At 40.9% G+C, this 13,806-nt stretch overlaps 1 protein-coding gene across 3 annotated transcripts in view; it reads left to right on the forward strand.

Annotated features, from left to right (window-relative positions):
* Positions 1-13,806, forward strand: part of LOC146796136 (GTPase IMAP family member 8-like) — a 132,550-nt gene that overhangs the window by 55,738 nt on the left and 63,006 nt on the right. For all 3 annotated transcript variants that reach the window (XM_085628522.1, XM_085628523.1, XM_085628524.1), the window contains exon 4: positions 6,277-7,190. In XM_085628522.1, the coding sequence (XP_085484648.1) occupies positions 6,277-7,190 (914 nt within the window). The remainder of the gene's footprint in view (positions 1-6,276; positions 7,191-13,806) is intronic.

Below are 13,806 nucleotides of genomic sequence, written 5' to 3' on the forward strand. Positions count from 1 at the left end.
GCCAGGCAAAACAGGGACAGAAATGGTCGTGACAGTATGGAACGCTCCTTTAGCCAGAGGCACAACATATGAGTATTTCAGTTCAAGACCCTTTACAAAGTGAAATATGGGCTGAACTGGCACACACAGGAGCTGTAATTTAGTATTATGAAGTGAAAGCTAGCAAACAGCTCACTGTATCGAGACATCACTGTTATAAAGCTGGCACGTTACTTGCCAGTCAGGCTTGTGACAATTTGGCTGAAAAAAGCAGTCGTGAAATAGAGGACAATCATTAATTTATGCACTGTACCACCCCTCAGATAATGGTGGTTTTTAGAAACTATACTTTAAATATGTTAGATTGACCAACAGAAATCAGTCAAACGAATAGAACAATATATTGAATCAGTCCCTCAGCCTTCTTCAACCAAACCAAGTTCAAGCATTAATTACACCCAGTTCTATGGAGGAAATACAAGAGGCAATAACCTCCAACCCAAGCGCTAAGTCTGCAGATGTGGAAACCCTAACCCAACAAAATATATAAATTACTGATGCAGGAAATAATAAAATAAATTCTCCGCATCATTAGTGGTATCTGTGCAGGTGTCTCTTCCAAGCATCTCGGAAGCTATCCCTTATCACATATTTTCTCAAAAAAGACAAACATCATAAACTTCTAAATCCTACCGACCTACAGCACTGTTATTTAAAGACATTTAGGGCCAGATGTAGATAATCCATAAATACCGAATTCTTAATACTGAATGTTACCGATTCGGTATTAAGAAATCGGTATTTCTTATGTAGCTAATGAATCAGTAAAAAATACTGATTCCTTAATATTTCTTATTACCGAATCGGTAATACCGATTCGGTAATCAGGAATACCTACCCATTCATTCTTTAGGGCTTGGAGACCCATAGGAATTAATGTAAAGCCATTCTGTATAAGCGATTCGGTATTACCGAATCTGTAATACCGGGAGGTATTTCAAGGGTGCCAGGGTGTCCAAAGGACACCCTGTTGCACCCCTGAAATGTGCCTGTGTGCACATGTGGTGCACATACACGCCCTAAGGGCATGGATGTGTGCCACATGGCACTTAAATAAAAATTAAAAAGTGAATTTTTAAAGGAATTCGTTAATTACCACCAACTTGAAGTTTGTGGTAATTAACGAATTCTTAAAGCACATAAGCACTCTTTTATGTGCTTTCTACATTGAATTTACTGATTCGGTAAATACAGATTCGGTAAATACCGAATCAGTAAATACTGATTCGGTATTTACTCAATCATCACCTACATTAGGAATGGCTAAATATCGGTCGGTAACCCTGAATTTTACCGAATTTCGGGGTTACCAACCGGTATTTAGCCACCTACATCGGGCCCTTAATTCCTAAAAGAATCAGTACAGATGTTAGCCACTTAGTGTCTCCTTGGCAGCATGGTTTAATACCTGAAAAAGACACTATTTGGACATACGAATACAGTAATCCAATTGATTGATTGGTCAGAGGCTGCTAACACTCTCCCTTATTTTTTAGAATTAGATGGGGAAAAGGCATTCAACCATGTGAGTGGTTATTCTTCTGGGCAGTACTAAACAAATATGGATTCCCTTTGACCGTTATCCAGTGGATTCAATAAATATATCAATATCTAGAAGTACTAGTCAACTTCCTTACCATTTATATTGGTCAAGGAACACAACAGGGATGTCCTTTGTCTCCTGCACTATATGCTGTATACATGGCTGTGTTTTAATACAACTAATTGACTCTGGTAAAATCACTTCAATTTTGTTCCCAGTGTATATGGATAAAGTTTTAACATACGCTGATGGCATTTTAATAATATTTTCAGACCCTGATAGAGCACTTTCCTTTATATTTTCACTCACTACATCATTTGGGGAAGTATCAGGTTACAAAATTAATGGAGGTAAAACTCAAATACTTCCAGTAGGTCCTCCCATACAACAACTGCCATATCTTTCATAGACAAAATATATACTGGCACATGCATCAACAATGCCATTTGCGATTCCTTATTAGCGACAAATAAGGATTCGCTAATAAGGACTAGCAAAAGGCTATGCATGTAGAAATCGCTTACAAAATAGCGTTTTCTAAACATTCCTTAATTGCGACTCGCAAATTGCGAGTCACAATTAAGGAATACCTCCCCATTTATTCCTATGGGCCTAAAGGCCCATAGGAATGAATGGGAAGACTTTCTCAATTTGAGATTCTCAATTAGAGAATCGCAAATTGCTCATGCAATTTCAAGTGTGCCAGGGTGTCAAAAGGACACCCTGTTGCACCCCTGAAATCTGCATATGAGTACATCTTGCACACACACATGCCCCAAGGGCATGTGTGTGTGTGAAATGGAACTTTGAAAAATGCACTTTAGTGCATTTTTCAAAGTTTTTGCAAATTACCATGAAGTTCAACTTCATGGTAATTTGCTCCCCCTATTAGCGAAATCGCTAATATTTTTACTTTAATGCATTGCATTTAAGGAATCTCAATTTGAGATTCCTTAAATGCAATCGCAATTTAAGTAATCGCAATTTAGAGATTACTTAAATTGCGATTTGTGCATTTGGGATGATGCATCCCAAATGCAAAAATACCGGTCGCGAAGGGGCAGATTCTGAGAATCTGCCAGTTTGCGACCGGTTTTTGCTTTGATGCATGTGGGCCATAGTTTCATAAAGAAAATACTTGGGTATCTGGCTAACTACAACCTATGATGATATTAGATTAGTTAAATATACTACTAAAGAAAATGACTAGGCTACTCAATAAATGGGAAAGCCTCCCTACATCATTAGTAGGAAGAGTCAGCCTCATCAAAATTATAATATTACTCAAGATATTATATTTATTTCTACCATACCAGTTTACTCTTCTTAAACATTCTTTTCAAAGATAGAATCCCCAATCTCTCCTTTTTTTCTGGTAGTCACAAAAGGCCAAGAACAGTGTACGAATGTCAAATAATCCCATTTTTGAGGGATGGATAGGTACTTCCCAATATATTGTTTTACTACTGAGTAGCATTAACAAACATATGACTAAGTTAATGACAAATGTATCAAATACATTCTCACAAATATTATTATATATTTTTCAATGCCTTCTACTTTTTATTTGTCTTGCTAATAGAATCCTAAAAGACACCCTAAACACGTCAAGTGATCTCAGTATATACATCGGCATGTAAACAACATATGTGAGCATTGTAAGATGTTTGCACTTCTCGGGTTTCAACCTATATGCTGTTGCAAGGATAAATAGTATCCAACTTCTCTCTATGGAAATCGCCCCACTTTAAATGTTTTCACCCGTTATATATACAAAGCACCCTGGAAAGCTCTATTAAAATCACTTATGAATTTAGCATCATTTGGAATCAATTCTTCAAATATCTGCAAATCAGAACAACACTTGCAGATAAGAAATTAAATTGAGCACCTGATACCCAATATATCCTTTATGTTAATACATTCTACCCCACCTTCCATCAAGGTCTGTTATCAGGAGTTCCTGCTAAATCCACACAACAGGTTTGTTCACTTAGCAAGGAAGTGGACAAGATGGCTAGGAGTAGAAGTCATGCCCACACATTTCATGTCATCACTACCCATGGTGCTAAGGTCAATGCACATTATAAAATATAGGATACAACTCTATTGTAACGTATTTGGTTTCTTTAATTCCACATACCAAATTATTAATTGGCAACCTCAAATACCTTCCTTCTGTCCCTGGTGTCTGAAATAGTCGGTAGCCATATTGGGAGAACTTCTTTGCGAGGATCTCTCAGACATGCATATTTGGGGTTCACCAAGATACTCAATTGAATAGGATAGGCTACACAGAATACTGCAAGTCAAACTTTGTGTTTTTTCAATACTGGTAATACTTTTTCAAGATTATTGATAGCCCTTTGGATGACTCTTCTAGCCCAGTCATACAATAATGGAGGTAAGACATAATTGACATCTAGGCACATGAAATGCTGATCAACATGACTTTGCAAACGTCCAAATTTTACTCCATGTAAGGTCAATTTATTGTACAATCTGCCATATTAATTACTCGATGCATGCAAATAAATGGCAGAGATATTATGTTGAAATCAACATTTCAGATTCAAATTGCATTGTATACTTTCTTCTTGTTCTCTGCTTATTGCCCAATAAAAAAAATAAAAAAATAAAGATTTCTATTGTCCTGAGCAATGTTGCTTCTTCTGGTTTTCTTTGGTTTTAATTGTCATTTTTGGTGTAGATGGTAGGAATAGATTTACTTTTGGAGGTGACATTGATTACATTTTAATATTGTGAGCCATTTCTGCAATATTTCTTAGCATATTTTTTGGTTCTGCTTTAATTTAAAATAGTTTTATGATTATTTCATGAAGAGTCAAAAGGAAATAACAAATCATTTGGGAAAAACCAACATTTTACTGACTCAGGGGTCCATTACGATGGCGGGCGTACATCGTAACGGAGCCAGGGACCGCCCGCCGAAGTTGCGGCAGGTCCCGCCATGTCGATTAGGATGCGCCCGTCACGCTGGCGGGCGCATCCTGTGCCTTTCACATTGCGGGTGGATCTGCTGGCTGCAGACCCCCTCGCAATGTGAAAGGACTGTGCATGGCATTGCCATGCACTACATGACAGGCACCATGTGGTGCCTGATACATAGTGCATGGCAATGAGGGGGGTACCATAGGTACCCCCCATGTGTAACCCCCACCCTCCCAACACCCTGGGGGCCCAAGCAGTTATCGCAGACCTTTCCATGGCGGTGTTGCCGCCATGGAAAGGTGATTATCCGCCGGCATCCTGATATGGTTGGCAGTGTCTTACAGACACCACCACCATATTGTGTCCGTTTTCCGCCCGGTCGACGAGTCGACTGGCGGAAAAGCAGCGGACAGTCTTCCCGTTCACCGTGGACCCCCCAGCCATCCTAATGTGGTTTGGGGTCAATCATGGAAGGATGGCGGGCGGATTTCCCCCGCCGGGCGGTGGAAGCCTCCGCTGGCCGGCGGGGGCAATCCGCCCGCCATCCTAATGGGGCCCTTTATGTTTGAAACAACGTACTACTGGTGATGGGGTAAAGGAAGACCACAGGATGATGGGAAGAAAAAGGGAAGCGACCATTTTCAAAAATCATTCATTGCAACCTACTATTAGGAGTAAAATTCCAGAACGGAGTTGCAGAAATTGTGAAATTCTTCCGGGGTATCGATCATGATACTTTTTCTAAATTTATAGGTTAGTTCATGTATCGACATGTGGAATTCAAGAACTATAGTCTTGCCTATCAAGAATATTCTCAATAAACAGGCATGCTAGTTTGATCTAGATTACTTACCTTCAACATGTCATTCATGATGATGAGTGGATACTGTGGGTCAATTCGGGTTAATTGGCAGGGATATTAGGGTGTTCCTGAATTTGCCTATCTTGGCCTTCTGCACACCTCTCCTATGAAGAAAGATGTAAGTGTCTGGTGTTTTAGACATTCTGATTGCATGCTCCTTTAGACAATCCGATTTGTGTTTGTAAAGGGAGGTTTTTATTTTTTCGACAGTCAATCACTTTCTCTAACTCGCCCTCTCCATTTGTCATTACACTTCTCAAATTTCCCCATGTCCATTTAAGGCAATTCACTGGTTTCAGCATGGCTAAACTTCCTTTAAATTATTAAAGAGTTGAAACATGAAATGCTTTGCTTATAAATAGCTTTGCCGAAGCTAAATTATGAAATAGAAACACAAAGGACAGGGAGGTTTTACCTTTGTTACAACTTTTGAAATACCAAGAGTGGCAGTTCAAATGTGGCCTGCAGATCAGACTCACTGAAATGTGAATGAATAGATGAGACAAAAGGGGTCACAACACAACAAATGAAGGAAAGGTGTGGCGCAGCGGCTAGAGTGGCTGACTCTGGAGCGCAGAGCTCGAGGCTCCATCCCCAGGGCCGGTGGTAGCTCAGCATTACGTTACTCTGGGCAATAGCTCATTAATCTCCCCGCTGACCCACAGGGCCTTGAAGCCCTTAAGGGGTCATATGTTCATTCATTACAAATACGAATAATTATTCTAAGAAATTGATTCTTTTTATTGTCTGTTCGCTGTTTACACACAACAAAATGTTGTATGTGTATATTACCACACTATTGAAATCTCAGTGTAAATGTTTTATGTCTGATGAAAAGTGTGTATTTTAACAAGTGCATGAATGATGTCACCCGCTCCAGGTCACATGATGCGTGCAGAAGAACCCGAACTGCGTCTGATGCTTGTGGGCAAATCATCAGCTGGAAAAAGTGCGACAGGAAATACCATCCTGGGTGAGAAGAGGTTTGACTCCAGCGCCAGTTCAGCATCAGTGAACAAGACATGCAAAAAGGAGGCAGTGGAACGGAGAGGGAAACAAATTGTTATTGTTGACACACCAGGCACCCTTGATATTGCGCTTACTCCTGAACAGGTTGTGCAGGAGGTCAGATCATGGGTCACCTTCTCTCTTCCCGGTCCTCACACCATTGTCTTGGTGGTCAGGATCGGCCGATTTACAGAGGAAGAGAAGAACACTATTGAGCGCATCCAGGATGCTTTTGGAGACCAAGCAGTGAGGTACATGATGATCGTGTTTACAAGAAAGGATGATTTAGAAGATGTCTCCATACATGACTACCTTAAAAATTCACGCAGTGAAGATCTGCAGAGGCTGATTAAGAAGTGTGGAAACCGGTACTGTGCCTTTAATAACAGAGCATCCCCAGAAGAACGGGAGGAGCAGGTCACTGAGCTTCTCACCATGGTTGAGCTGATGGTGGAGCAGAACAATTGGACCTTCTACAACAGTAAGATGTATAACCAAGCTGAGAAGATCCACTTGGAGAAAGTAGAGGAGCGACAAAGACAAAAGAGAAAACCACTTGAGATAGAGGAAGAAAAACTAAAGCAGCAGTTTGAGGAGAAGGTGAAAAAGATGCAAGAGGAGGCAAAGATTAGGCATGAGGAAATTATGAAGGGTTATGTAAAAAACAGCACGGAACAAGATGGTAATCAAAGAACAAAAGAAGATAAACTGCAGGAAAGTATGTGTTCTGATCAGCAAAATAACTATTCAGAGAACAGGAGAAGAAACGAAGCAAACGATTCCCAGGTAAGTGATTCTTGAACGTGTGGAAAGTAATAGAAAAGATGGGAAAAATATGATGTAATCAAAAACCAGTGAAAATCGCGATGAAAAAATATTTACAGCGAAATATCTACAAGAAGAGTTATACTTTCAATATCATTTTAATGGAGCTCAAATGGCCATACCCCTACCCCATTTTCCAATTGTCACATACTTGTATTTAAAAAATGTTCTGGCTTGCTTTTCAAGAAGGAAACTGATTCCATGCAGTGGATAAACATGTCCATGCCTCGCAAGGCATTAGCAATGCCTATTCGTCAGCTTGTTTTTATACAGTGAAAAGCTTAGCCTCAGTGAATTTGGCAGTGTATCATACAGAATTTGGGATCAAAGCATAGATACCCGCACCAGTCTTGACATCCCTATATTTTAACCAGAAAAAAGGTGCAAAAGGGCTTGAGACACAATCCCCTAGGTCCCAATATGGAGAAACCAGAAGTAACCTACCTGGTCTCTCCAATACCATACAACAGAAAAACAACCCAGCACACTTACACGTATCAAATGTGTAAAATACACAATAAGGTAGGTTTAAGACAAAACTGTTTTCCCAAAGAGTCGATATGATCTTGCAATATTGAACTTGATCCTTTTAATAATTTTTCTTTTAAAAGCGTTTTTTGCAAGCCCCATGGTCTGGCTCGAAAAAGTGTTCTCACTAGCTGAGAACACTCTTTCAAGCCAGACGATCGTGCGGAGACGGGTGCATCTATTGACCGACACACGTTTATCATTGAAATTTCTGAAGTGACACAATTTCACTATCCGGATATATGCATTTTCAAATGAATTGGTCTAATACATTGACAATGGTCATGTGAAAATGCACAAAGCATACACTGTGAGCCCTGAAGAAGTCCGATTGTGGACGAAACGCGTTGGCGGTTGCAAAAAACACTTTTATAAGAAAAATGAATAAAGGATGAAGTTCAATATTGCAAGACCATATCGACTCTTCTTTGGGAAAACAGTTTTGTCTTAAACCTACCTTATTGTGTATTTTACACATTTGATACTTATAAGTGTGCTGGGCTGTTTTTCTGTTGAATTTGGCAGTGTGTTTATAGTTTAATTTTCAAATATAATGTGTACAAACTGGCACTTTTTTTCAGGTGTCTAACGTTATTCCATGAAAGCCAGATCTATACCGGATTTTATGGGTAACTTCTCCCTGTGGTCATGATATCGATCAATCATCATATTATTATATAACTGTATCCCAAGGCGATCTGAGCTTCTGTCATAGCTTTTACCCTTATGGACCGGTTTAGGATGCCACTGATATAAATGGACCGTGGGGTTGTAATTTTCTCCTTCAGTGCCAAGCATTTAAAGTGCAAGATTCTCTAAAGCATACAAGCTATCCATAAAGCTATTCATAGAATGGGACATAAAAACACTACTCTCCAAGGCTGCCATACCTTGAATGGTATAGAAACCTTGTCTTGCGAGTGTTGCTGAAGTTCCTTTAACCAGACAAGACCAACATGTCCTACCAGCAGGGCTAGTGTACTTTAATGTGTAGAAGATGTTCACCTCTCAGCAGGACTGCTATACTCCGAGGTAGAAGAACTAGCTCATAATTCTTGATATATGTTGAATGTGGCAACGTCCACACTTCTCATCAGATCTGCTACACCTGAAAAAAGACATAGTTCTAGTAGCAGTCAGTCGGTTAATTTCAAAATTTCTAATAAGAACTTGCATAGTGGTCGTGTGACATTTCTGCAGTCCTCAGCAAGGCCATTGTTAATTTCAAATAGACAGTACTGGCTCTTTTTGAAAAGGCTGCTGTACATTAAGTGTTTAATTTGGAAAATAACAAGCGCCCAAGCTTTTTCTCAGAAACCAGAATGTTGTTGTTGTGCCAACTATGAAAGATGTGTATAACAAATCCTCTGCACACGTTCAAAAGTAGGCTAAGAAGGCTTAAAGATCTTGAATTAAAGACATATGAAAATATAAAGACAAGCATCATTGTGATATTTTATGTAAACGTATGTATTTACTTTTGAACGTGAGCAGAGGATTTGTATGTATAGCATAAGTGGTCTGCTGGCCACACATGTGGGGATCTGGTGGTTTTTCCCTACCTTATGCACCGTACCAGATTACCTGCCATAACTGATTTGAATTGCCATTTACATACAAACATGGATCACAATTTCAAAAAAATTATAAATAAATAAAATAAAAAACTTTTTTCTCTTTCTCTCGGTCTTTAACAGATGCACACACCCCCAAGCCAGATATAGCAAATGCAGAAGTGCAAATTTCATTGGCAGACACAACTGATACATCAGCGCAAGCAGAATTTTAAGATATGCTCCCAAATCGAACAGGTACACTCCTGCAAAGTGCAGAGCAAATGTCCCTAACATGCAGAGAACAAGTACAATAAATGCAACAGAGGTACAAGGTTCTCCCTGAATATCAGAGTGTGTAAAGTGCAGATAGTAGCTGTGAAAGCTTCAGTCACACAAGAGGAGTTGCGGCGCAAAAAACATAAGTGCCAGCTTGTTGCTTCTAGTGAGTAATTTGATAGCCTGATTTCTTCCTCTCTCACTAATTTGGTGATTGGCAGTAGTTCTGCCCCACCAACAGATCTGACATGAGTTTTTGAGATGGCTAGAAGAGAAATTGAGGGCGCCCTCTTTTCATTACCTATTTTTAGAGAACAGAAGGCTGCTTTCTACTCAGTTAGTAATGCAAAATTACAAATACTAAAATATAAAACATTGAGTGAACTACTATATGTGACATGAGTCTTCTTGAGAGATCTGGGTCAAGATTTATCATAGGATTACATTGCCGTTGTGTCACTCAAGGTGATGCAAAGGCAAATCAATCCTTTAAGTCAGGTTCACCAAGCAACGCAAGGCCAGCTTGTGTGACAGTGTGCTGATTAGTAGATCTAGGGTAGCGCAAGGAACTGCCTTGCATTTCTCTGCCTGGGGAAGGCATTCTGTGGTGGATGAGTGGGTGTTCCCATGGATTTTGGCGCATTCCCAGATTTACCAAGACTGGTAAATCTGGGAATGCATCAAAATACTAGAAATTCCCGATAGAGGCGCAATGAAAATAAATATCTTTATTTCTCCATGTTTTTTCTTCGTTCTAAGTGTGCTGCATTCTGCAGCACACATAGAAAGAGGAAAACACTTCTAAGGATGCCCCTTCTTGCACAAAAACAATCCCGCCTGCAAAACAGGCACCCTTCCACCATGGTGCAATTGTACATGCATTGGTGCTAGGTTGCACTGAGTGTGCAGGTGTAGTGAGAGAGTAGGGAGGCACCATATGTTAGTGAATATGTTGCATTCATGCCATCTCCATTTGTCACAGTGCAGTAAGTAGGCGTGCTGCGTTGCGCTGTGTTGTTTACTGATAAATCTGGCCCTGTAGTATTTGCAACTCATAGCAAATGAAAGATTGCTGCACAGCTTGATATACCCAGAGCCCTCCCCTTGATAAATGCAAAATATGAATATGAATGTTATATTGTATGGCCCTTACAAAAAGTGGATGTTGGAGCATGTTGGAAATTGGGTTAGTGGTTAAGTGGGGGTGAAACCCTACTTAAAAAGCAACCACAATCTCTGCCAGGGTGAAACACAAGTAAACTCCAAATTAACCTGTGCTTAACCCTCTGGTAACTTGGCTCAAACCCAGTCTGGCCTAACTTAGAGACAATGTGTAAAGCATTTATGTAGCACTCCAAACAATAATGAAGTAAAAACACAACACATGAAAAACCCAACTCCAATGTAGAAAAATGGAGAAAATGTGACAAGTGATTTGACATCAAAAACGACCAAAATTCATTCAGTAGAACTGGAGATATGCAATTTTAAAGAGTTCAGGTAAATAAAGTGCCAAAAAGCACACATTTCCACTTGCGGTTATTTGGGGGTGCGAAATCAGGTGAAAGTCACAAGCTCAGGCTGACCGTAATAGAGTGCGGGCCAGATACAGGGACCAGGTTAGCCCTGCAGAAAGAATTACCAGCATAGTCCAGTGTGAGGAGTTCCATTTGTGGTGGAAAGGGCCACAAGGAGCAGGCAGAGCGTCACTGATGGTCTGCTGTTAGAGATTGATTTTCTGATAGGCAGAGGTAGGCACCCTCTCCAAGCAGGAACTACAGTCCTAGTCAAGGTAAGTGAGATACACACCATAAATTTACCTGTGCTGACCCACTGGTATCTTGGCACAGAGCAGTCAGGCTTAACTTAAGAGGCAATGTGTAAAGTATTTGTGCAACACCTCAAACAGTAAATAAGTAAACCCAAAGTGAAAAAAAAATCCAATGAGTATAACCGAAGTTACACATATTTATAAATTATTGTGCTTAAAAGCATAAAGTGGCAACTGGGGCTCTTTGGTCATACCGAACCGGGTCAAAGCCAAAATATCAGGCTTAACTCGATGGAGCAGGGACCAGCCTTGGCCCACTGAAACAGTACTTTGGTTCGAGTTTGCGTTGACATTAAGGATGAGATGCGAGGAGCAAAGGAGGTGATGCATTGGCGTAGATCCTTAAGATATAGGCGATGTGTTGGCTCCAAGACATGCAAATCAGAGATGTGTTTTCGTTGAACCCCAAGATGTAGGCGATGCATCGTCTTCGAGCTGCACGAGGCGAGAATGCATAGAAAACTGGAGGCGATGTGATGCGCAGTCGGCGATGCGATGTCTTTGGTACGTGCAGCTGCTGCAATGCATCGGCATCAAGAGTGATGTGTCGGTTCTGAGTCTTGCAACAACAGCGATGGGTGGATTTTGGCAGTTGCAGAACTTTATACCCACTTCCAAGGGCCCAGGACTGGATTTGCACAACTCAGCAGGGCAAGACTTTCAGATGGCAAGATCCTTAGCATGTAGGCAATGTGTTGGTTCCAAGATATCTAAATCAGAGATGTGTTTTCGTTGAACCCCAAGATGTAGCCAATGCATCGTCTTCAAGCTGCGCAAGGTGAGGATGCATAGGGAACTGGAGGCAATGTGCAGTTGGCGATGCAATGTCTTTGGTACGTGCAGCTGCTGCTGCATCGGCGTCATGAGCTTTGTGTCGATTCCAAGCCGTGCAGCAACAGCGATGAGTGGATTTTGGCAGTTGCAGAACTTTATACCCACTTCTAAGGGCCCAGGACTGGATTGGCACAACTTATGGATTGAAGTCTTTAATGTCCCTGAGACTTCCAACAGGAGACAAGCAGACACTCCCTTTGAGTCACTCTGGTTCTAGGTTGGAGAGATGCAGATCCAGTCCAGTCCTTCTCACTCCCAGGCATGTGGGCAGCAGGTAGCAGTTCAGACAGCAGAGCAGCAGTCTAGCAGAGAACCTGTCGCTTCAGAAATATAGCTGACCCTCTTTCGGGCAGAGTACCCACAGATCCAGAAGTGTACTGAGTTGGTGGTACTTATACCCAGTTCTGCCTTTGAAGTGGGTGTACTTCAAAGAGAGGCTTTTCAAGTGCACAGAGTCCCTGCCCTTCTTGCCCTGGATCCAGACTCACTGGAGGGGGGGTATGCAGACCTTTGTGTGGGAACAGGACACAGCCTATTCAAGTGTGCCAGCTCCTCCCTCCCATCCTGCCCAGAATGGCCCATCAGGATATTGATTGCTCATCAGTCCCACCTAAATTAAATTTGTGTGTGGATGTCTAAAGTGAATGCACAACGCCCAGGTGTCACCCACCCCAGACGTGTATGTATATTAAGCAATAGGCAGAAGGCAAATGGCTAAAGTAAGAAAATGGCAACTTTCTATAAGTGGCATTTTCAGAATTACAATTTAAAATCAAACTTCACCATGAGTTAGGATTTTAAATTGCAATTCAAGAGGCACCAAACTTGGGGGTCACATCTCTAAACAATTGGAAATGACACATAAGCTGTAATAAGGTAATCACAATGTTAACCTATGGGAGAGATAGAGCTTGTACTAGTGAAAAACAAATGTAATAGTTTTTCACTACTAGGACATGTAAAACTTAAAAGTACTGTCCAGGACCTGCCTTAGTGGTGACCTCTCTTTATTAAAAACGAAGGTTTGGGCCTTGCAGGAGGGTTAACTTGCCAAGTCTAAATGGCAGTTTAAAACAGCACAGACAGGTTCTGCAATGGCAGGCCTGAGCCATGTTTAAAAGGCTACTTAAGTGGCTGACACAATCAGCACAGAAAGCCCATTGTAACATTGAATTTACAGGCCCTCTGAACATATAGTGCACTTTACTAAGGACTTATAAGTAAACTAAATATGCCAATTGTGGATAAGCCAATGTTACCATGTTTTAAGCAGAGAAAACATGCACTTTACCACTGGTTAGCAGTTGTAAAGTTCCCATTGTCCAAAAGCCAACACAAATGAATTCAACAAAAAAGGAGGAGAAAGGCAAAATGTTTGGGTCCATTTCCAACATCATCGAATTAGCACAAAGAGCAGTCTGGGTGTCGCGGATAGTCGCTGTAGTGAAAAGAACATTTCAGGCGTTGCCGAAAGTCATTGATGAAGCTTTCCATTGGTGGTCAATGTGAGCTGTCGAACCTGTAGTGCAAAGTGCAGCTCTCATGTTGCCAG

This window comes from Triturus cristatus, chromosome 10, assembly GCF_964204655.1.
Source record: "Triturus cristatus chromosome 10, aTriCri1.1, whole genome shotgun sequence".
Classification (NCBI taxonomy): Eukaryota; Metazoa; Chordata; class Amphibia; order Caudata; family Salamandridae; genus Triturus; species Triturus cristatus.